This window comes from Triturus cristatus, chromosome 10 (assembly GCF_964204655.1).
Source record: "Triturus cristatus chromosome 10, aTriCri1.1, whole genome shotgun sequence".
Classification (NCBI taxonomy): Eukaryota; Metazoa; Chordata; class Amphibia; order Caudata; family Salamandridae; genus Triturus; species Triturus cristatus.
The window spans coordinates 1,051,824,423-1,051,846,735 of record NC_140593.1 but is presented as its reverse complement, the minus strand read 5'-3'; the positions used below and the strand labels follow the sequence as shown (position 1 = coordinate 1,051,846,735).

Sequence of the window (22,313 nt, the reverse complement as noted above, 5' to 3'; positions counted from 1 at the left end):
CCCTGCTGCAGACAGTTGGGATCAGCAAGCTAACCACACAAAGGCACATATATCAGCAAGATGTGCACGCTAACTGATACACCACGCTTTATTATACCTTAAATGGGGCTACACATATGAGGACTGGTAATGCAATAAGTTCTGTTAGTTCCCATCAAATACAAGATGCTCAATAAATGATTGAGTTGTCCAGAGAATCACCAATAAATATGAGAAAACAGACCACAAGTTATAATAGGTAAATTTGTACAGGTAGGTAACACATCTGCTTCTTACCTTTGATGCAACCCATGGATAGTGAGCGGTCTCTTTCGGCAAGGTTTTGTCCCAATTTGCTGCTACTGTTGTCCTTTTGACGTGCAACTGCCACAGCAATACCAACAGGGGGGTGTCTCACTTCTACCTCTCCCTGCGAACCAATGCTCTCACGCCCAAAGGACTTGGCACTTTCTGGTCTCTCTGGGTCCCTTTTCAAGTTTTTCCCAGTCTGCTGGGCGAGCAGCTGCTGAATCTTAGACGCATTGAGTTGAGACTGATCCACCTTCATGTTGCCCAGACCACCAAAAGGACTTTTTTTACCACTGCCCTGCCTTGATGACGTCTCCTTGGCAAAGCTGCCGCTGTACTTGATAAGGCTCTGCATAGCGGAGCCTTCACCCTGTGAAGCTGAATGATGCACTTCCGCAGTGCTCCTGGAGCCACCTGCGGACCTGTGCATGTTGGTAGACTCTAGATAAGCCTTTTTGGCATCGTCCTCCACCCGGTTTGCATGGTTGTGTTGGGCAGCAAGCACAGCCATCTGGGTGGTGGCAAAGTTGCCCATTTCGAATGGCTTCCATTTTTGCTCTGGCAACTTCAGCTGAGTATGGTCCAAGTGTTGCCTAGAAGAGTCCATAGTACCATAAGCCTTGGAGGATTCTTTGGAGCAGGACCTCTGAAACCGTTCTCGATCACACGAACGGGGCTCATTTTCTGCACATTGTTTCATTGGGTCCTTCGAGGCAAGAAAGTCTCTGCTTTCTGGGGAGCCAAGCCCAGATCGATGCAAGAAGGGTTCTGTAGCAGCAGGCCTCTTAATTACCATAGAGTTAGACCGGATTACCGAGTTCTTTTCCCTAAGAGACTCACCCCTTTTAGCATCACTGTGGCTGGAAAACTCCTGAGATTGAGGACGAGAACAATCAGAAAGCAGTTTGTCTCCTGGAGAATGCAACATGCCCACTTTGCCAGGGTCTTTGCCTTTGTTGTCTCGTGCCTGGGAGGCTATCTGGATGGGACCAATCCTCTCATCGTAGGCCTCAACAGATGGCACGAAGGTTGGCGCAATGACCTTGTGTTCCCTACCCGGGTCCTTGGCTTGTGGGAAGATGGTGTACATGCTGGAATGGACAGGTTGCGGAGGGAATGTGGAAGGGGCTACCAGTTTTGTCGGCTGCTGGGAAGTGTGGGGGGACGGACAGCTGCATGGAACATGCAGTGAACCAACTGAAGTCACAACAGAGTCGCAGCGTTTTGTTCGATCCACATGCGTGTGAGCTGAAGGCCTCATATTCTCATCATGCCTATTTGGGTCCTTGGCACAGCGGTCATGTTCTGTGCCAGCAACTTTTGCCAAGGAGTCCCCTCCACTGTTACAATTACTTAACAAGGAGGTTTGCAAAGGGTTCTTGGATTTCGGGTCTCCGCTGAAAGAGCTCCGATTTGGCATGTGTTCTGGGTGAAAAGGGGACAGGCGCTCTCCATGTTTGATTACCCGTTCAAAACCAGACAGTTTCCTCTCGTTATCGGGTTTGTTGTCCTGAGTAAGATCCACAACGCTTCTTGGTCTTGCTTCCTCTTTAGGCCTGGTGTCTTTCTTACCATATGGCAACGAGTGTTCGCTTCTACACGCCCTCTCCTTCGCAGAGTCTTTTGCACTTTTATGTGGGTGTCCACTGAGGTCCTTTTCTCGCGTGTGCGAACTGGGTGTGTGATTGGCCATTGTTCTAGAGATAGAGGTTTGTGGGTGCAAGGTAGATTGTCCTGCGTGGCCGGATAAGTAAAAACCATCTGAAACATAAAATGAAGCGATTAACACCAAGAATACACACTGAGAAACAAATAGCTTAAACGTCCATGTGTGACTAAATTTTAAATAAAAATGTTTTAAGTATGTAAATCTATGAATATTAGAAGCTCATAAGAAAAGTAAATATCTTAAAACATGGAGTGCTTATACAGCATTGCATTAAATCAACTTTGACTAATTGTGATCCAGTGGCATATCGCAAAATACCAGGCACTTCTGCAAAAAAAAACACACAAAAAACATACATGATAAATGCTGGTTTTTCTAGTGGTTTGGGGGTGAAGCAATAGCGTAAAGGGTGGCAGTGGGGACTTCGGTAGGTCCATTACACAACCCTGTCTACAATATAGAGCTCAATCTGTACACAATCACACAAGCATGCACACACACAAGGACAAAAATACAAGCGCATGGTCAAAACACACGCAAAGGCCAACACAAACATTTAGAAACACAATATTAGTCTATAAAATGGAAGGAAGGACTGACCTTTTTGTGATTCGAAGAGACTGTGCTGACTCAGCTGTGCCAGCAGGGGGCTCCCATTGCTGGATGCCTCCAGTTGGTTCAGTGGAATATAAGGATACAAACCACTAGCTAGGTGGGAAAATCCTGAAAGTCAGATTAAAAAAAAATATATAAATATATATTGCCGGATTTTGTTCATTTAATGATGTATTAGAATTGAACAATACTTTATTGTACGATTACTTAAAATCTTAATACAAGGAAAGACCCGAAACACACAACATAAAATAAACCCAAAAAAATCACGGGCCACGAGGTCACTGATAAAAACAGTTGAGATGAAAAGGTGAGGTACATTTGGCCTAAAGGCACATAAAACGGTACATCACAGATTTAAGAACAAAACAGAATAAGTATTTTAGTTGTAATTTAGGAAACAGGCACAAAGTTTGATGCATTTATTCATGGCTATTTTTAGTACAAACAGTTGGCTTGTTAATGAAGCTTGGAACACATTTCTGTTCCAAAAATGAGAGCGTGAACAAGAAGCCCAAACAGTCCTGTTTTTTTTTTTGTTAAGGTGTTTTAAAAAATAAAAAAAATTATACTAGGTCAAGTTTCACAAATGGCAGAAGATAAAAATCTGAAGACGTTGAACGAAAACAATTACTAAAGGGCATGTCTCTGAAAGGAAGATGGTATAGGTGGTTGCAGTGCCTAGCAGGTGAGCTCAGTCACTCACTGTATCTGCCGGGGGTGGATCTGCCTCCTTCTACCAATATTATCCGTTGCAGCCTGACGTCCAATGCACCGTGCATCAAATGCTTTGGCGGGTGCGCTAGGCTGATCACAACCACCGCACTATAAAGACCCAGGAAAAGAAGGTCAAAAATTTGGATAGACCAAATAGTCCAAAATCAGGCCTATAAACACTGGCTGCCTCACTATGTAGTACCAGAAGCTTGACAGGCAGGAGGGCGCTGGAGGTAAACACAAGTGGGAGGGGTTTCCCACTTGTGGGGTTACTCTAGCTTCCACCCATGGTCGCGTTACATCAATTCTCTGGATAGGATTGCTGTCTGGAATCAAAGCCTCGATAAGAATCGAACTTCTTACACCAACCGCTCTTCCCGAATCCCTCCCTAGGTCCTGAGCAGAACCAAGGGCAGGAAAGTCGGTGGAAACCATGGTTTCTGACCCTTAAAGGAAGCTCATAGGTTACATTCCATGCAATTTATATAGCGGGAAAATGAACTGATAATTGGTCATGATTATTAGAAATTCCAGTAACTGGCATTTTAATTCGTCTTTTTCCGGCTGGTGTGGATTATTTAGGGTCCTGACTTCACCGTCGAGGACTGGTTGCTTTTAAATGTGCTGCCTCATTTAAAGTAAAAACAAATTATGGGAAAAGCCTCTTGAACCTGAAAAACGAATAAGGAGGGGCTTAAAAATGCAGGTGCCTCTGTCGTCTCTCATTGGGCTTCTAAGCCGGTCAGCTGTTGAGAACACGGTTAGGGGTAGGGAGGGGTCGGAGAAGGGAGCAGGGAGTGAGAAGCAGGGAGTGAGAAGCAGACGGGTGAAAGGTCAAAGGGTGGGATAAATCGCCCTCCTGTCAGTTCTGTGCAGGATGACGATTGTTGTTACAAATGCTCTACACTGGCTGCCATGGCAACAGATGCCATTGAGCTGGCCGACCAACAATGACCCTTTTGTCTGTGCTCCGGGCGGGAGCGAGCGAGCTACACTTGGCCGCCATTATGCCGGGAAGGCGAGACTAGCCATGGCGTGGCCTCCCGCCCGCCTCCGCCCCTTCCCCCGAGACCAGGCAGCTCAGCTGTTCACGTCTGAGACCGGAGGAGAGGCAAACGTCGCCACCACTTGCATCATCGCAACAACAAGCGCAGAATTCCAAAGGGAGCCCATCACGCAGCGCCAGAAACTCCCCGAGCCCGGTATGTACAACTTCCAGGATGAGTGTGGAACAGGGGTGGCAATTCCGTCCGAAGCAAAGCCGAGGTTTCCATGACTTTATTAGTGTTTTATGTACTGTTAGACGGCCATTTGACGACTTCATAATGCTGTAAATACAGGGCCTTCCATCTCATTGCACTTGTTTTTATTCTATCGGGAAAGGATTACAGGTTCCTCCACAATGTAACCCTTTCACTTGCCGTTTGGGTGCGAGGGTCGTGCTTTATACATTTGTTTTGGAGAGGGACCCCACCCCCGCCCCTTACAGCCTTACAAGTTCAGCAGTCAAACTGTAATGGTCATCAGGCTGCCATTATGCTATGGAGCCCGAGGGTAAAAACTATTTCAATAAGAGGCCTTACATTGAAAGCAGTGACCGACCACAGGCCTGAAAAAAGGCGAGCGATGGTCAGGGGTGTCTATTGCCTTGAAAATAAATATATATATATATCTCTCTAATGATATGCACCCATGTAAACGTTGTTCTGGTTAGAAACGGGCCCCCTCCGCACCCCCCCACAAAAAAATCCCCATTTATGGTTCGCGCTGCAAGCTTTAGTTTATTTATGTATAGAGTCCAAACTATTACCAGAGGGCGTCTAGGAGCTTGATGCAGAAAAAAAACTAGGGTGATAACCAAGTAGCCATACTCAAATCTTGCGTTATGTCAGACGAGCCAACGGGTCTTATGGCCTTTCCAAAAAGAAAGAAGATCAGGAGAGTTCTTTAGATTGGGAGGGAGACAGGTCCACACTCTGGCAGGGACATTAACACAGCTTTTGCATCCCCAGTTTGCAAGTCATAACCTTTGAGACAAAGATCGAAGGTTTCTTGGCGGAACATACTAGCGGAACGGTTTAGATATTACGGTCCACGATTGTGAAGAGCCTTAAAGGCAATGCAGAGAGCCTTAAAGTCAATCCGCTTTTCCACAGGAAGCCAGTGAAGGGATTTGAGAGCTCGTTTAGCTGAGGAGTGTCTGGGAATCCCTAAAAGTAGACTAGTAGCTGCATTCTGAAGGGCATGTAGTTTAATGAGAAGACTCCTCTGAATGTCAGCAAAAAGGGCAATACAATAGTCTAACAGATAGAATAAACAAACCACCATTTTGAGGTCCAGATGTATAAAAGGGAAACATTTTAATGTGAGAAACGTGGACAGCGGAATAGCTTTTACCTGGTGTGTGAAGGTAGTTTGTACACCGCCATGCAAACCAGAATACATACACTAAACGCAATGCACGTGACATCGCCTTAGATGAATGAAGAGACAACTTCACAAATGCTACACTGGGGCTCTCACCAGTGACATTACCATTAATATTATGAATGGCAGGAGTATGCACGGATACAGTGTTTGTTACTCGTTTTAATTTGAAGATGTGCAGTGAAGGCCTTTCATAAATATTGTGAGGTCACATGCAGTGCATTTGGTGTGTGAGTTCTAGTTTGTAGGACTGTGTAAATGCTCGGGTTGTGCCAGTCGTACGCTAACATCAGGATCCAGAAAGGTCTCCTCTAAGCTGAAATATAGCCTTGCCACCAGTTCCCTCTGATACAGAATTGGCTGAATTAAACTCCTGGCGAAGAGGCGCATCTCAGAATAGGGCAGCGTGGAGTCCTGCTCGAAGGAAGAAAGACTGCAAGGAGTTGTAGGGTCAAAACTCGTACCCAGGGAGAGATTTCAGAGGTTTAGATTTGTAACAATATATGTTGGTGCATTTCAAAATCAACTTTTGCACCACCTATTGCAATAACTTTTGTAGATTGATTTTAGATATAGAACAGATGGCGAGGAAAATTTAAGCGAAACAGAAGATCAAACATTAACTAGATCAATGAGAAGTACATTTAAACAGTAGGACAGCAAAAGAAGATGGGATGATGCGATGGATTAGTACATCTTTGCACAGTACAAGAAAAACCTCACCTCATGGGGACCAAAAGTGCTCAAGGAGCGTAAGTGTGGAAAAAGGTCCCAGACTATTGAAATCTATTAAATGTTTGCATCAGAAAAAAAAAAAACATGTAAAAAAATTTGCCTGGATTTGTGGTTCACTTGTATAACAGGGCAAATAACATACTCTGATCATGACCTGGGAAACCACAGTGTTAATGCCCCGGCCCCCAATCACAGCTAAGGACACGGCTTCATGGACCATAAACTAGATCAGACTTGTTGGCCAGCCCTGCAGGATCACTCAGCGGGGAAGGGACTGGGATACCAAACCCCATTGTTTTCAATGAAATCCATACAACCCTGATGCAAAAGCCTTCACTATCATTTTAGGACCAGTACTTCGATCTCAAATTTGTCAGACAACTGGTTAACAGGAGTGTTATCATTTGTTGTTTTTAATTTTCTAAACCCACCCATACAATCAGCCGATTACAAAGCACTTCCTAAAGTGTTTTAACTATCAATAAAATGAACAGATGCATACTTCCCTCCCCTGGGTATACATGCATTGTCCGACTGCTGGTGTTAATGGTCACAATGTCAGACGCTGGATATATTGTCCATATCATTATTCTTTGCAATATCTTATTAGATAAGTGGGCATAGTACATTGGGCACAGGTTCCGAGGGCCACAACAGTGCTCGCTAAAGTAGAAATGTTCCTATTAAAGAAAAAAATTAAACCAACATATTGTGGACCAGCGATTCTCCTTGGTCACAACAAGCTGTGAAGAGACACTCGGGAGAAATTCACCAGTTCTCTACTCCAAGTAAAGAGACCCCCCTCCGCACCATGATGTGAATATTTTCATACCCATGTTAAAGAAATTAAAGAAAGTCCGATTTCAGGACCATTTACTACGATTACGAATATTTCACTTTTTCAAAAAAAGTGGTTTGAAGGAACCCATTACTTAAACGCAAATGGGTATCGCAATTGCCTTTGTGATGATGGTATGAGAGTGAGAGAGAAAATATGAGATAGTCTCATTCTATGTTCCAGATACTTATTTACGAGGATTGGGATTAGTAGTTTTAGAATATCAAGTGCACTTATGATGGTGGTAAATAGGGCAGCATTTCAAATGTTTCACAATCCGAAAATCGAAGCTAAGGGTGCAAACTGAGAAGCGCAATGAGGCAAGGGAGTCCATGCAAAATGCACAGCACACGCCAAAGCTTGCAAAATGTTTGAGTACCCCAAAAACTGAATATGGCCTGTCCCTTCCTGGAAACATTCAAAGTTGCTCGTAAAAAAAAAGTTCCAGTAAGCAACTGTTTCCTGGATTGGACTGGTTAGAAAACACCTTCAAAAATTAACAGGGTTTAGGAACAAGGGACCTCTCCAAAGAAAATACTTTTCCTGTAGAAATAGCAAGGATTCTCACATTTTGACCAGCCCTATATTTGATAATTTTTCACTCTGAGAATCTTACATGTGTAAACATTGTCGAGTAAAGGGGGGGTGGATCTCCGGACGTTGGAGGCGTCGCAGAATTTACCTGGAGATGCTTGTGAATCATCAAAAAGGTAAAAAAAATCTGGAGTAAAAGTAGTAAGAATCATATGTGATTAATTCTAAATTTGTGCTAATCCAGCTCTTAGTTTAAAAGTGAATACTTGACCTAACAGGTAACCAAAATTACTCAAATCTTGTACAAATCGGCTTGAATGCACTCCTACCATGGGCATCCACTGGTCTTTGTTTAGATTTTGGAGCAGCTTACTTAGTTTAACAATACTAGGGGAAGTGCTTCCAACATTCATTCTGCATTGTTTTTTTAAGAACCTTATCTTTTTTTGTTGATTTTCTCAATTTACTCTTCGCTAGTATTTTACTGGCTTGGATGTTGACAGTAGGAATTACATTCACTCAACTATTGTGAGCTTCCTAAAACAAGGAAGAGAAGAAAAACTCTAGGTAAAACCTAAGCATATAGGATGATGGCCAATGAGTAGAGAAGTGATGCAAATGGCTAACATGCTGGGAGAGTTTAAGTTGGTTCACCGCATTACCCTCTGCTACGGAATCTGAATCCTCACCACATTTATCTTCTCTTCCCAAGTGAAAAAAATTAGAAAGGAGACCCAACGATTCATATTCATACTAAACATCGAAGATTGAAATCAATCCTTCATATTTTTAAGATTCACATTTCGCAAATGAGGACTTTTGTTGAAATATTCAGGTCTGGTCCCATTGTAAAAATCTGGTGAAAAATCTAATGGCGAATGAGACTTCTACACAAAACATTCGAAGTTTTCAGCTCTCAACCTTCATATACAAAGTTACAAAACTGAGAAATTTCCAGGCTCCAGTTTTTTTTTTTTTTTTACTTTTCTCATCAATGTTGAAAGTGTCATGAAAATGTGGTAATTGTGGTGGGAAAATTCAATTTCTCAACTATGTAAAATAGGGTATTTACTGTGCACAATGGAGAAGGAAATAAACGCTTCCTGCAACAGTGATACAATCTCCCACATGTTAATTATTCTTTCGAAAGCCCTCCCCCCCACCCCCTTTCGGAACAAAAAACGACCCTGGGAGGTCGAAGGTGTGGGAGGTGAAGGAATCAGTCGGTACACATTAGTTCTCCACAAACATAACGGTCTGTTTTTGAATGGGGTAAACTGGGAGTGAACCTGCGTGGTACAGCCCCAAGCCCACCCCTGCACGTTTCATTCACGCACAGGTTCACACACAAAGCTGTGTGTTATTCATCACACTGAACCATCATCCACCCACTCCCATGGGATGTGCGCGCCACGGAAACCACCACATCCTCAGGACTACCATACTGCAGACTTTAATCACAAATCATGGTCAACAAAGTTGTGTTTGCAAATGCAATGTTCACTTAAATACTGAGCAATTCAGGCCCAACATGCAACACTTTTAAACATACGCTGAACTGCGATGCCCATGGGTCCGTCAGTAGTTGCGGCCTGGCAGGAGCTATAGTAACTACTCCACGGTGTATTTTACTTCTCAACTACTGTGCAGAATAGCGAAACACACCAAGACACAATGCCCTGGTGATAGCCCCCTACTTAAACATGCATCAGCACACACTTAGAAGGGCTAATCGTTGACGAAGGCCAAAAAAAACACAAATGTCGCCCATACCGACCGTCACATACCTTCGTGGGAATGCGCCGCCCAGAGCTCGTGCACCATCTGCAGGTTGTTGGGAGTGGCTGACCTGAAGGAGGGGTCAGAGGATAAGGAGGTCGGGGTTCCATGCTGTGTCGTGGGAGACGCAAGCCCGCTGGCCACAAGCCCTCCCAAGTACTGAGACATGTTGTTGGAGAAGGCGTCACCTGAAAAAAGACATTTAATGCATGGTTAAATGGTGTCACTTTGACAGCAGCCCTTTTAAAAATAAGTTTTATACATTGCAATGGCTGTCAAGTTTTGACTGCACTCAAAGATCACTTCTACCCAATGAGGTACTATTCAGTTGAACATGGAAAAATGAAAAGGTAGTTTTCCCTGCTCGGATCTAACCCTGTGAATACTAGATTACAGAACTCTCTGCCAAGTGTGACGTAGCAGCCAGGTGAGCTTAACTACTGGTGAACATGTTTCGCCTGCACAGCTGCACGGAGGCAAATACCATAAGACTATGCAGTGCAGCATGCTATCCCTGAGAAGTACTTCAGTATACCACACAGGTGTTTTTAGCGCTATGCAAATACAGCAGTACAATGTTACCTGCATACTGAATCATATATTCGAGGCCAGTGGCCTCCCAGCTGAGTAGGTCACAGTAAAATAGCACAATGCCCAGAGCGCCTACAGGTTTCAGTCCAAGAGACCACATCCTTAGGTGGCTCATAAAAAGGAGCACCACCGAGTAAAGGAACGGTTTCCAATAACCAAACACAGATACTCAATTCTGCCTGTTGTGTGCTCGAAATGAAGCTTGCATGTAAACGAAGCTTGAATAAGGACAATTTAACATTACTTTATTAAACCTGGACACAACTATCACAATGAAACAAGGGAAACATTCTAAATGCATGAAAGCAAATGTGCCCATCACAACATTCCTAATCAAGACGTAGAATGGGCAGGTTCCATCTTACGAAGGGGTGGGTGTCGTGTCCGAAACAGCCAGAGAGCGTGAAGTTAAAACAAATGGTGTTCGATGTGGATTAGTTATCGCTCTAGAATTTACAGACAAATTAATTCATGTTGTTTAGCATCAAAAACCATCCTTGATCCCAGAGATGAAAGCAGAGAGTTTCAAAGGCAATGTGGCATCCTCTAAAAAGGCAAAAAATCCCCCATGTAACAGGCACGACAATTAGAATAACTTCAGAGAAGAACAGCCTCATTAAAAGGAGGACAGATTCAAAGGACCAATCTCTCTCCTTCTGTGAACATTCTCCAATATCCTCATGGCGGGAACAGAAAGGTCAAAGAGCAAAACTAGAATTAGTATAATATCCAACCACAGCAAGCATGTTTAGCAGTGAAGGACACTATAAAAATCAAGCCAATTGCCCCCATTCGCAACTTCTCGCTACCCGGCACATTCCCATAGTATGGATCGGAATATGGAATATACCACTCATTACTTGCCAGGGTCTCTTCCTGTCCTAAATCCAATTTGAATGAAGATTTCTAGTTCCTAGGAAGCATGAAGGGTTACGTTTTAATTTCGTGACCCAGTCAAACCTCTATTTCCCATACAGAAAGACTTTGGAATCCCTATGAGAAGAGAAGGATTCTAAGCACTGGTTTCTTTGGATAGTAAGGGTGATCCTACATTACCTTTGAAAGTGCTCTTGTAAGAAAAAAGTCTGACCTACAAAGAGGAATATACCTGAACCTTGTGATAGCGTCCCAGGAATAGTCTAAAGAAATTAGAATGAAAATATCCTGTTGCCGTTTACAATATTTTCGCTTAGCAATGAGCAACCAACAGGCAATAGATGATAGTTATGGTAATTTCCTTGTTCTTCTGCCAGAAGACCCTACTGAGGCAGGCACTACTCTGCTCTCACCCTACAAGACAGCTGCTTTAAGAAGTAGGATCACTACTAAATACTGCTTTTATGGCCCAACCAATGTCGAGCAAGACTGTTTTCACTGAACTCTGAATGACTTGGATTCACCAACACACTTGCGACTTGTCCGTTGTGAATGGTCCTTGCCTGCATGCATCAGGCGCCTGCAAACCACCTCCCATGCAAACCAGCTTCATTCTGAGATCTTAGTCACAGGAAATGTGGCCTGCGGGTGTTGAACAGGAGATTATGTAACACTCCCCACACTTCCCTTTCATTCCTCACCGCAAGCGTTGCGCACTTACGAAACACAACCAGCACATATTTCCTGACCATTTTGGAAACGCTGATAAGGCATTTGTTTCGGAGGAGACACTCTTAGTAGGTTTTGTGGAAGCCAGGATAGGAAGCAAAGCAATAAATAAGATCAGGTTTGCAAGTGTAATGTACATATCATGCAAGAAGGAGTTTTAGGATGTGGGTGAGCCACAGAAGATGTTCCGCCTCTCCACCCACAGCCAACTTCTGTGAAAGACTTCAGTTGCAGGACAACAAGTCACCATCCATGCAACGGAATCTTGATACATGGCCAGAGCAAGGTGGACTGCCAGCCAAGTCAACGCACCTCAGGATTAACCTCTTTCAGTCCCCTCTTCAAGAAATGGTGCCAAATAAACCCACTTCCCCTATAATCAAAGTCAAGCATCTGCTGGAAAAGACAATCTGGTGCAACAGTGGTGGTGACCTCTAATGTCTTACCGGCAAAAGGACCCACGTCTGAAAACGACTTTCATGTGTTCCTGCTTAAAGAATGAGACTGGCCACTCCACCGGAGACAGCAGAACTACATTAACACGGCAGGCTCCGATGTCTCACACAGAGCACAAGGGTGGTACCCTGAGCACTATGGCGGGAAGCCTCAGTTCCGGGAAAGCAAGTTATCAGTACCACACACATGCTCTGCACTTGGCAGTATTAGTGAAGTAGAAGTAACCCAATAGGTAGCAGTGTATGGTTGCCTACTGCACTTGTATATGAATACACACAATATCTGCAAACATTGTCCCTAGAGGGTCTGGTTACAAGATCACGACAAAGGCGAAGGTGTCCGCATACCCTGGATTCCATGCCTTGAAACCGGTTCTTTCAATGAATCTAGGTTAAGAATTCAGGTGGCATCCCTGTGGATGTATCCTCACATCCACCGTTCTGTACAGTACAGCAGATGAGCTGGACAGCTCTTTGTGGTCCTACCTTCATACAGTCCCTGCTAACGTGATAAAGTAACTATCAGTTGTGCAGGTTTCCATTATAGATTTTCAAACAGATAAGAATATAAAAGCCTCAACAGGTTTACAAAAGGAAACGAGGCTAACCAAAACGTTAATCTAACAGTACGCATATGCAGGTGTGTCTCTGCGCAACCCAGAAGGGTAAAGAATCCTCACCCGAGCATGTGGTGGTAATTAAAGAAGGATTGGAGTTTGAGTGCTCGACTTAAGAAGGCACCAAATCCTTGCTACGCTTCTGGCCAGCTCGGAAAGATTGAAGTATGTTAGGAGAAAGCGTTAAAAAAAAACAAAAAAAAAACCGACAAACAAGCAATCGAAAATTTCAACTGTAAATAAAATAACGTTGAAGAGAAATGGTCACCAGAAGTATGCTACGGCACTGCCTCGCCAGAGGAAAGGAAACTAACGCGCAGATTAACTATTGTAACCACAATGCATTTGGAGGGTGGCCAGCATCCTGCTTCACTGTGAAGCATAAGACATTTTGTAATACGCCCATCTGTCTTGAGTGTGGGCAGTTAAACGCATGCATTCGCCTCTAACATTATATATGCAGATATTACATCCATATGCCAACATCATAGAACTTATCGGTCTGAAACTGGCAACTTTTCAGTCGGATAGGCGGAACAGGGCTGACATTACTGGTCCAATATAGCGCCAAAATGTCTTCGCCTAATTACTGCAATAGGCACAATGCAGTGTACTATTACTTCTGACACGACATTTAAATTTCTGAAGAAGTCCCATGTTGCGAACATTCATGGTCGCTTCTGGTGCAGTTAATTTGGACGTTCCTAACGGGAACGCAACTAATCATGTCCAGGGCTCTCTCTGTAGGACATGCAAATATAAAAAGGAAAATTCCAGCTCTTAAAGCAATAGATTACGCTAAGTGTTAACATTTTTTTAAAAAGCCGAGCTAACTATTTCTACAAAATTTGGAATCGAATTGATCGATTACTCTTTTAAATAATAAAACTGGATTTGACGCCCAACCCGCAAACTCCCAGCACGAAGACCGGTGCGAACCAAGCCACTGAAATTAAGCCATTAATATTGGCTCAAGGGAAAGCCTAATAGCACTCAGGAGGGTGCAACTTAGAGAACACGCATACTGGGGAGGGATCAGGATCTGGGTACCACCTGGGATAATTAAAGAACCGGGCTAAATCATGGAACTGTGGTTCTTGGTTTTAAGCTACCATATAGAAAACGGTTTGTTCAAGAGCCAATTCAAGGGACCACGGAATAAAAAATAAATAAAAATCTGTTTACGGATCTGACGTTATCCACGACTTTTTGGTTACTAAAATTATATTCATGATATACCTATAGGGGCTTTCAGGTAGCCCTCTTTAGTCACTGGTCTGAAATTCACATTTTCCTCTGCCCCCTACTGCATGAACAATGAAACAAGTCAGCCTACTTTAGCCATTGGCCGACTTCACTGCGAGAGACGGCATTCTGCCCTTTAAAAAGGAGCACATCTGCAGGCAAAATATTATTATGTCAGTGCCTTGGAGTACTACGGCAATAGGTTTTTGAGACAAAAATATTTTTGCTTTTAGCCATTATGTACTGTGAGGGTCCGGCACCTCCCCCGAAAAATTAAGTTTTACAAAAACCATGACAAAACAAAACTGGTACTGCCAAAAGCTGGCGGTCAACACCAGACCTATTGGCCCCGGCAGTGCTCGTTTTATCTGTCCCTCTTCTGATTCAGAACTTGACTCAGCACAGTGAAATTCAGCTAACTAATGTCAAACATCTCACGTGCCAGAGCAAATGTGTGCATCTTGTACGGTTCGGTCGGCATAGGATCTTCAAAATGTACCAAATATTTTTTTTTTTATTAGTAACTTGGCTGGCACCGGCCGTTAAGCTGTGGCAGCGTACCAATAAACATTTCCAGAAACCTTTAAGAAGCACCAGCTTCTTAGAGTCTGCGTTTGTAGCTTTTTTTTTTTTTTAAATACATGCTGCCTGCTCTCTGTGGTACTGCCCCGAAGTAAAAGGTTACTCTGAGGACCTGGTGTTATTAGTACAGTACTCAATGTCGTTCATTGTATCTACTAGGGAACCATGGAAGGCTGAGAAGAGCTTAAGGCTATCAACAATAAGCAGAGACTTTCGCAGCCGGTGCATTAACCTTCTGAGCAATGTTATAAGCAGTTCTTGGGAGACCACCCCTAGTTTGCCATGCTGCTTTATTATCGTATAGTCACAAAACGTGATGCCATTGTCTCAATATAGCTCTGCAATTTCCTGTTCCAAATCTAGTTTTATCATCCGATTCTGCCTTAATGGTGAGTGGTTGCAGTCCCCCCATTCCCAAGAACAATTAGGTCTAGGTTATTTGCCATCCTTGAAGAGAAATTTCAGCATCGCGCCTCCTGTCCCATTATGGTCACCCTATGTTATTTCATGGGTCACATGGCCGCCATGTTGCTGGTTCCCTCACCAGCACTGCCCCTACAGAAACTATCATGCTTCCTCCCGTAGAACAGCCGCCCTTTGCTGGGTCTAACAGAATAAACAAGATTCTTCCAGTGTGCTCCAGATGTGCAGTGTGATAAATGTCTCCAAGCAAACCGAAGAAGCAGGGCGGCAATTAAACCACAAACCACAACAGAGACAGCCCACTAACCCGAACGGCCATTAAAATGCTTTAAAAGCCCCATTGGTGCATCAGGAGACCCAACACAGCTCAAGGCTTGCCTCACTGCTTCACTGCCAAATGGGACCCCTCCTCAGCCTCTCTCCCAGCACCAGTCACAGAACAAGGGGACACCTGAAATAACACATGCACAAGAAGGGTGTACAAGTTTAACTTTGGCAACGGTTTGATACCAAATATTAGTCTGGAATTACAGGCTATAAAATAGCTACCTGCCCAACAGACTGCCAAGCGCCTAGAATCCTAAAATAGCATGCATACAGAGTCCCGGGGCACCGGTCGGCTGAATAAAAGAGGTTTAGAGTTACCAAACTCAAGGGAGCGGATTGCATGAACCAATCCATTGGTCAGAACAGATCACTTTAATAATACAGAAAGAGAAATGTATTAAATAACGCCACGGAGGGATTCCCGGGGCACAATAGTACATTTTCAGGCCGAAAGAGTAAGCATGACAAATATACTATTTTCAATAAACATTTTTGGTTTTAAACTAAGAGCCAGTTAAATATTGCACCAGTTCTAACAGGCTGACTTGTGTATAGTAAGGGTACTAGAAACAGATAAGCATGAGGTTGATTAAAAGTGGGCGTCAACAAATACTTGAGTAGAAATTAAGCCGATTAATCACGTGTTCATGAAAAAATGCATGCATTTACTCCAGCTACTTAACATATTATAAAGTGATCGATCAATACCACGTAGGTGCAGTCAATAATGGGGGCTATGTTGTGTCGGGTGAATGGTTGGTGAGATAGACAGGCTGGTGGGGGATCAGGTAACGTTCGGTTACAGGGAAAGGGGTTTGAAGAGGAGACGTTGGGAGCTCATTTCATAGGTATCAGACAATTCCAGAATTTTCAATATGAAAATTTGAAGCAGGCAGGCATGAGACTGAGAGGAGGCTATACTCTGATATAGAAGGCGTTCAGAGGATGAAAGACACAAGAGGGTCACTTGGAAGAAAAGGAGAGGAATCAAGCAGGAGTAAGTGAAGGTAAATTTTCCATCCAGGATTTAGGAGTAGTGGGAGAAGGCTTTCTGCGTTAGCAAGCAGTAGGAGAATGGAAACTGTTAGAAAAAAATAAACCACAATGTTATACACCCTATCTGGGGCAGAGATGTATGTCATTTGTTGGGTTATGTATCTGTATGCAATAACAGAAAGCTCAGAGAGGCACCAAAATACCAGTCGAGCGATATGCAATGGGAATTACAACAAGCATTGGCATAGCCAATAGGTCTCGCATTTGGGACCTTATAAGTGTTTAGCCATGTAACAGTTGCATAACTAAATACTTATAAGGTCCCAAAAGCGAGACCTATTGGCTATGCAAAGCGGCCGTGAGCCACGAAAGTGAAAGTGATCGCGATCGCGATCAAACATCAAAGCGGCCGAGCGGCCGCGAAAGTGAAAGTAATCACGGTAAAGCGCGGCGCGCGCGCCCGCGCACATGCACTGTAGCTCTAGGCTGGCCTGGTAGCACTTTTTGGAGCCCTCTCAATAAGTCTCGCCAGACCAGCGCATGCGCTGGGTCAGGCGAGACCTAAAAATGGTCTACATATTTAAGCCATGCCCTTATTACACAGTTCATGTCCCTTTTAGACACCCCACTTTTTTCATCCCACTTAATCCAGGAGTAACTGTTTAACCCGAAAGCACGTTGCATTCTAAAAACCTGTAGTTTGCATTAACTCACTGTTCAAATGAGTTGTGACAATGAGACAAATTAGCTGGCGAAAAACTAATGACTGTTCTAGACGTCAGGGAAGCATAAATCAATTTTCAGCTTATTAAAGTAACACCCCAGAGCCATACACAATTCATGTTTATGATCTCACCTCCATAAAAGAGGAGTCTAGTCTTGAAAGCAACAAGTGCAGTGTTTTTGAAAAAAATCAACCTATGTGGGCAAATCGAGGTTTCTTCATCATTCTAGCAAATAGAAATCCTAATAGTAATAGTCAAAAACAGGGCATTCTACCCTATGCACTAGAAGAGCTACTTCTGTTCAATGAAACTCGCGCAGAACTACTATTTGTGTTGTACACATCAGGCGAGATTGCATTAGTGGCCGCCCTATGGAAGATTACAAGCCACGATCACGTCAGCGCACGATTGCAGCACCAATGTAACAAAAACAGAGTAAGACATAACAGCGACCGCTGCAGTGCTCACGGCAACAAGGTAATAATACCAAGGTACCAATGCTGCTTGGTTGATCATTCAAAAATCTGCTTTAATAATAATCTCCGATACACACTTTTCAATGTTGGTATACAAATATTAATTTTACCAAGTAAAAGCGTCTAATTATTTCGCTGGGCTGCACACTGGAGAGCGGCTCCCAGGTTGCCAGAGAGCGGCTCCCAGGTAGCCAGAGAGCGGCTCCTGGAAGGCGCCAACCGGAAACTCGGGCACGCCAGGACTATGTTGGTTGTGCCGGTCCCAAACGCCATAGAGGGGGCAGGGATGGTGACGCAGCCGGCACCAGCCTCAACCTTTGCCACCGATGGGTGGAGTGTAGATATGCCCCGGAAGTACAAGTGCTTCTGGGGCCCGGGGGGTGGGTCAAGCCGGATCCTGACGGTTTCTGGATCGCGATCGTGGACCCTTTAACGGGAGCTGCGGGACGGTCTCTTTTCTCGCCGCTCCGCATCCTGCAAGCCACTCCGTCTACGCGACAAAGTTTTTCCACATTATTATAGCTGCTCCCAGGTAGATAGAGACCTACCAGTACCTCACAAGCTACCTCGCTGGAGAAGGATAATCTAAAACATTACTCTTCACAGTTCTGAACTCCACCAGCATGTTTTTAATCAAGACGGCAGGACAGTCAAATAATATAAATGGAATCGGAAACTTAACATCTAAAGTAATCGCACCAAATGTAATAGGTCCAAAAAAAGGTCAGTATAAACAATGAAAGAGTGCACAACCTATTTATTTGTTGAATAACACCTAGACAAAGGCGGGGGGGGGGGGGGGGAAGGAGAAAGAGAAACACTTGTGAGTAAAAGAACCCTCACTCACCAACCTGGTTGGTGACATGCTTCATCATTGGGTTCTCACCAGAGAGGCCGAATGCCTCCCTGGTGCGCTACTACCTACGCCTGGTTACAGCGGAGCGGGTTTCTTCCTGAGTGTGGTGATAGAAAAAAGATAGTGTTTTAAAAAGGGCTTGGTTTAAACCCAAACCAACTTTATTTGTGGTTAACCAAGCTCTGCTAAAAACTGTTAAAAACTGTGATTGGACGTAAAGACAGAGTCTACCGGTCTAGTCCAAAATATAGGTGAAGTAAAATCATGGTCAACATGTTTCTGCCTGTAGAGTAGCCTATTTGGCAAGGCTTTCGTCAGGACCAACTGTTGAAAAAAATGAGAGAAATAACACCTCGGCGGTATGCACACTCGAAGGTGCACCCTAACCTGGGTTGTTGGTGACCGATATGAAAAGACTTACAATTTGTAGCCCGGCTTACCGCTTCTCAGAAAGCCAATGGTATTTTAAAAAGTGGGGAAAATAACCCCATGGGTCCAGGAGGGGAGCAGGTACCTGTAGTCACACTTACTCCAAGGTACGCCGCTCGCCAAACACCTATTACTGCCCAGTAGCAGGACCCCGATGGCCAAAAAAAAGGTCACCAACAAGACAAACTCCCAAGCACACAAGTAATACACCTCAAATGCAACTCCCTTCAAAGGGCACCTCTACAGCAAGGACATACTGCATCACATTACTATACTGTTACAGCAAGTAAGGATAACAAGTACCGTGTAGCAATGCTGCTCGGAATTACTGACAGCCAGACAGTAAATACGTAGAAGGAATACCTATAAACAGTGGATCAGTTTCGGCATGCACAAGGTCACAACTACCGTCAGCTGGGCAAAATGTAAGCTGTTGTACTTTTCCATCTATTTATGTATAAACCGGTTCAGCGTGAATGCCTACATGCAAGCCCTCACTTTGCAGTGCTCAGTTAATGTTCCAAATACGGCTATAATGAATTAAGAAGGGAAAAAGCTTTCTAAAGACCTAGTCTGTTACTAATCTAATCAACAGAGCTCCTCACTAAATAGCACAAGCCAACTAAAATCAGTGCACCCGAAGAGCCACTCCCAAAACACCTGAATGAAGCAAAGAAGGGTAGGGCTAGAAGTAGTCAGCCATTAGTTAAAGGAAAAATGTAAAGCTATGACTCAGGTCAGTATTGCCTCATGTGACGAAATGCAAATGAATATGTAGGATACAGGAGAGCGAATAAAGCAGATGGCTTGGATCAGTGCCAAAGCTAAAGCTTGCAAGTACAAAAACATCCCAGTGGTAATGTTGTAGAAGCAATGCCCTACCGCATCTGCCAAAAACAAACTTTTAAAATAAGACCAGAGTAAAACAATAGGGTGTATGCCGGGAATTGAGATAACACCCCCCCCCCCCCTCCCAACACTCAAATGATGGAAAATGTCCCATCTTAAAAGTAAATCTAACTCCACACCCTTGCCTTTACTGAATGCCACACTACAGTACCAGTGCGAGAGTAGTTAATTCTGCACCTTGTGTATGCCACATACAAACGATTGTGTACAAGCATAAACAAAGTACATGACAGCACACAGACATTTACGGTCTTGATTCTGTGGCCCCTCGACAGACCATAGGTCCATCTGCAGGTCAAGCACTAAAGGCAAAGCAGCGGAGATGCCGCCATGCTGCACCATATCATCATGCGGAGACCAGCAGCTTCAGACTGTCTGCAGTCAACCCCTGGATGACTGTAGAGCCTTAGGGATATCAAGAAATTCTTCGCCTAGGAGGCGGTGGTCACCAACCGCGCTGGTGGTCCCCACCATGCGCTCTCTCCTTCTGAGGGATGCAACCTGAACGGCCTCCTGCTTGAAGCACTTTCAAATGTAGAGCTGCTATTCAGAATGTTGACTGTCCTAAATAGAGTCAAGCAAAAGAAACCTGGTAGAGCAGTAGTCTGATATTCCTCTTGTCTCTCTGAATAAAAGGGCACTCTAACACTATGATTGGTCAGAACAATCCTTCTATTGGCCGTACAATAGGGATCTAGCTGCACTATTGAAATATCAAGCCTCAACTTAACATTGTTAGGTCTCGCCTGACCCAGCGCATGCGCTGGTCTGGCGAGACTTATTGAGAGGGCTCCAAAAAGTGCTACCAGGCCAGCATAGAGATACAGTGCATGTGCGCGCGCACACCGCGCTTTACCGCGATTACTTTCACTTTCGCGGCCCCGCGGCCGCTTTGATGTTTGATCATGATCGCGATAACTTTCGCGGCCACACGGCCGCTTTGCATGGCCAATAGGTCTCGCGTTTGGGACTTTATAAGTATTTAGTTATGCAACTGTTGCGTAGCTAAACACTTATAAGGTCCCAAAGGCGAGACCTATTGGCTATGCCAATGCTTGTTTCCACTTACTGCTGGTCCGAAGAGTAGTTCTATGGCCCAAAGATTCTTAAAGATGCCATTAGTAAATTATGCAATAAAAGAGCTCGATTCCCAGTTAGACATCATACAAGAGGAGGCTCTGGACTAATTCAGGATATGTTTAACCTGGATAGAGCCTTAGGTTTCAGTGGAATGGACTCACTTGGTTGGGTAAAACTCGACTAAGCACATGCATAGCACACGAAGGCCCTACCATATACTCAACTGGTGGCCCCCAGGAAGGCACGTCACAAGGACATCTACTGTCAGAAGTACAGCAGGGTCGGGGTACATTTTAGATAACCGTAGAAACATGGTCTTAGTAAAGATAACGCCATATCTACACAGGCTGGGCCTTACTAACATCAGCATCCCGCACATCTAATTATTGTCCCCCTTCAGTCCGCCTCTGGGTTCTTAGGCAGTACTGCAGAAAGGAAGGGTTGCACCTAGGCCAGAGGTGCATGCATCCTGAAGGCCCTTGCACAAGTGGTCCTTGGCGGGATTTAACACACCCCATGCCAAAGCACCAAGAGGTCCGGCTTGAGGTGGGCGAAAGGAGTTATGGGTTCCCTACCACCGCCACACTAACTACTGAACGGATGGGCGGTTCCAGTCAACCAATCACAAGACAGAATCGTGGACTAGGATCTTCCAGTATCCTGGAATCATGTGTGCTGCTGAAATGTGTCAACTCTGCAGGGTAGAGACGGCTCAAACTCCATCCTCTAATTGGGTGTAGTAATGGCATCATCTAGTATTTCCAGTATTTTCAAACTGCAAGGCGGAGGAGGCATGGTTCTCTGCAAATAGAAACAGTTTTTGAGAAACATCTCACACTCCTAAACAAATTAGAAATTTATTTGGGAGACAGGGAAACCTTTAAGCCTGTAACTAGCAAAATATTAGGCATTAAAAATAGCCAATCCGAAAAATATTTGTCTCTGCATCAGTCTTAACTAAAACACTGAATCAAAAACAAAAAATCGCACCGTAAGAGCCCAGTGCAGATTCATAACAGTGACACCGACTAGTACAACACTTCAAGACCGGTATTTCTAAGAGCAGTGTGTATTAAAGCCAATAAGTCTCAGCAATCGAGAAGTACTGGCGTGGTTAATGTTATAGTCTTGTAGCCATGTGTTATGGAGTGTCTATTTAGCTTTTCCCTGCCCTCTGAGAGGCCTTTAGTGATCCCAGCCACAATAAATCTCAAATTTGGAATCAGAGGGATGTAGTGTGGAGCCTGAAAGCAGTCCCCATCTTCAGGTTAGCCATTCACAGCATTCGTAGCCCCAGGTGGTGGCAGAGGAGGAAGAAGAGTAGAGACCAGATTGTCCAATTGTCAGCTCAGGAGTTTGAGCCCTGCGCACACAAGGTTCACTCGGTAAAGGCAG

The 22,313-nt window shown here is 44.3% G+C and overlaps 1 protein-coding gene across 6 annotated transcripts in view; it reads right to left on the bottom strand.

Annotated features, from left to right (window-relative positions):
* The window catches only part of TNRC18 (trinucleotide repeat containing 18), a 229,662-nt gene that overhangs the window by 172,818 nt on the left and 34,531 nt on the right, over positions 1-22,313 (bottom strand). For all 6 annotated transcript variants that reach the window (XM_085629167.1, XM_085629166.1, XM_085629168.1 and 3 more), the window contains exons 3-5: positions 9,611-9,790; positions 2,558-2,680; positions 277-2,049 (exon numbers count right to left, since the gene is read on the bottom strand). In XM_085629167.1, the coding sequence (XP_085485293.1) occupies positions 277-2,049; positions 2,558-2,680; positions 9,611-9,790 (2,076 nt within the window). The remainder of the gene's footprint in view (positions 1-276; positions 2,050-2,557; positions 2,681-9,610; positions 9,791-22,313) is intronic.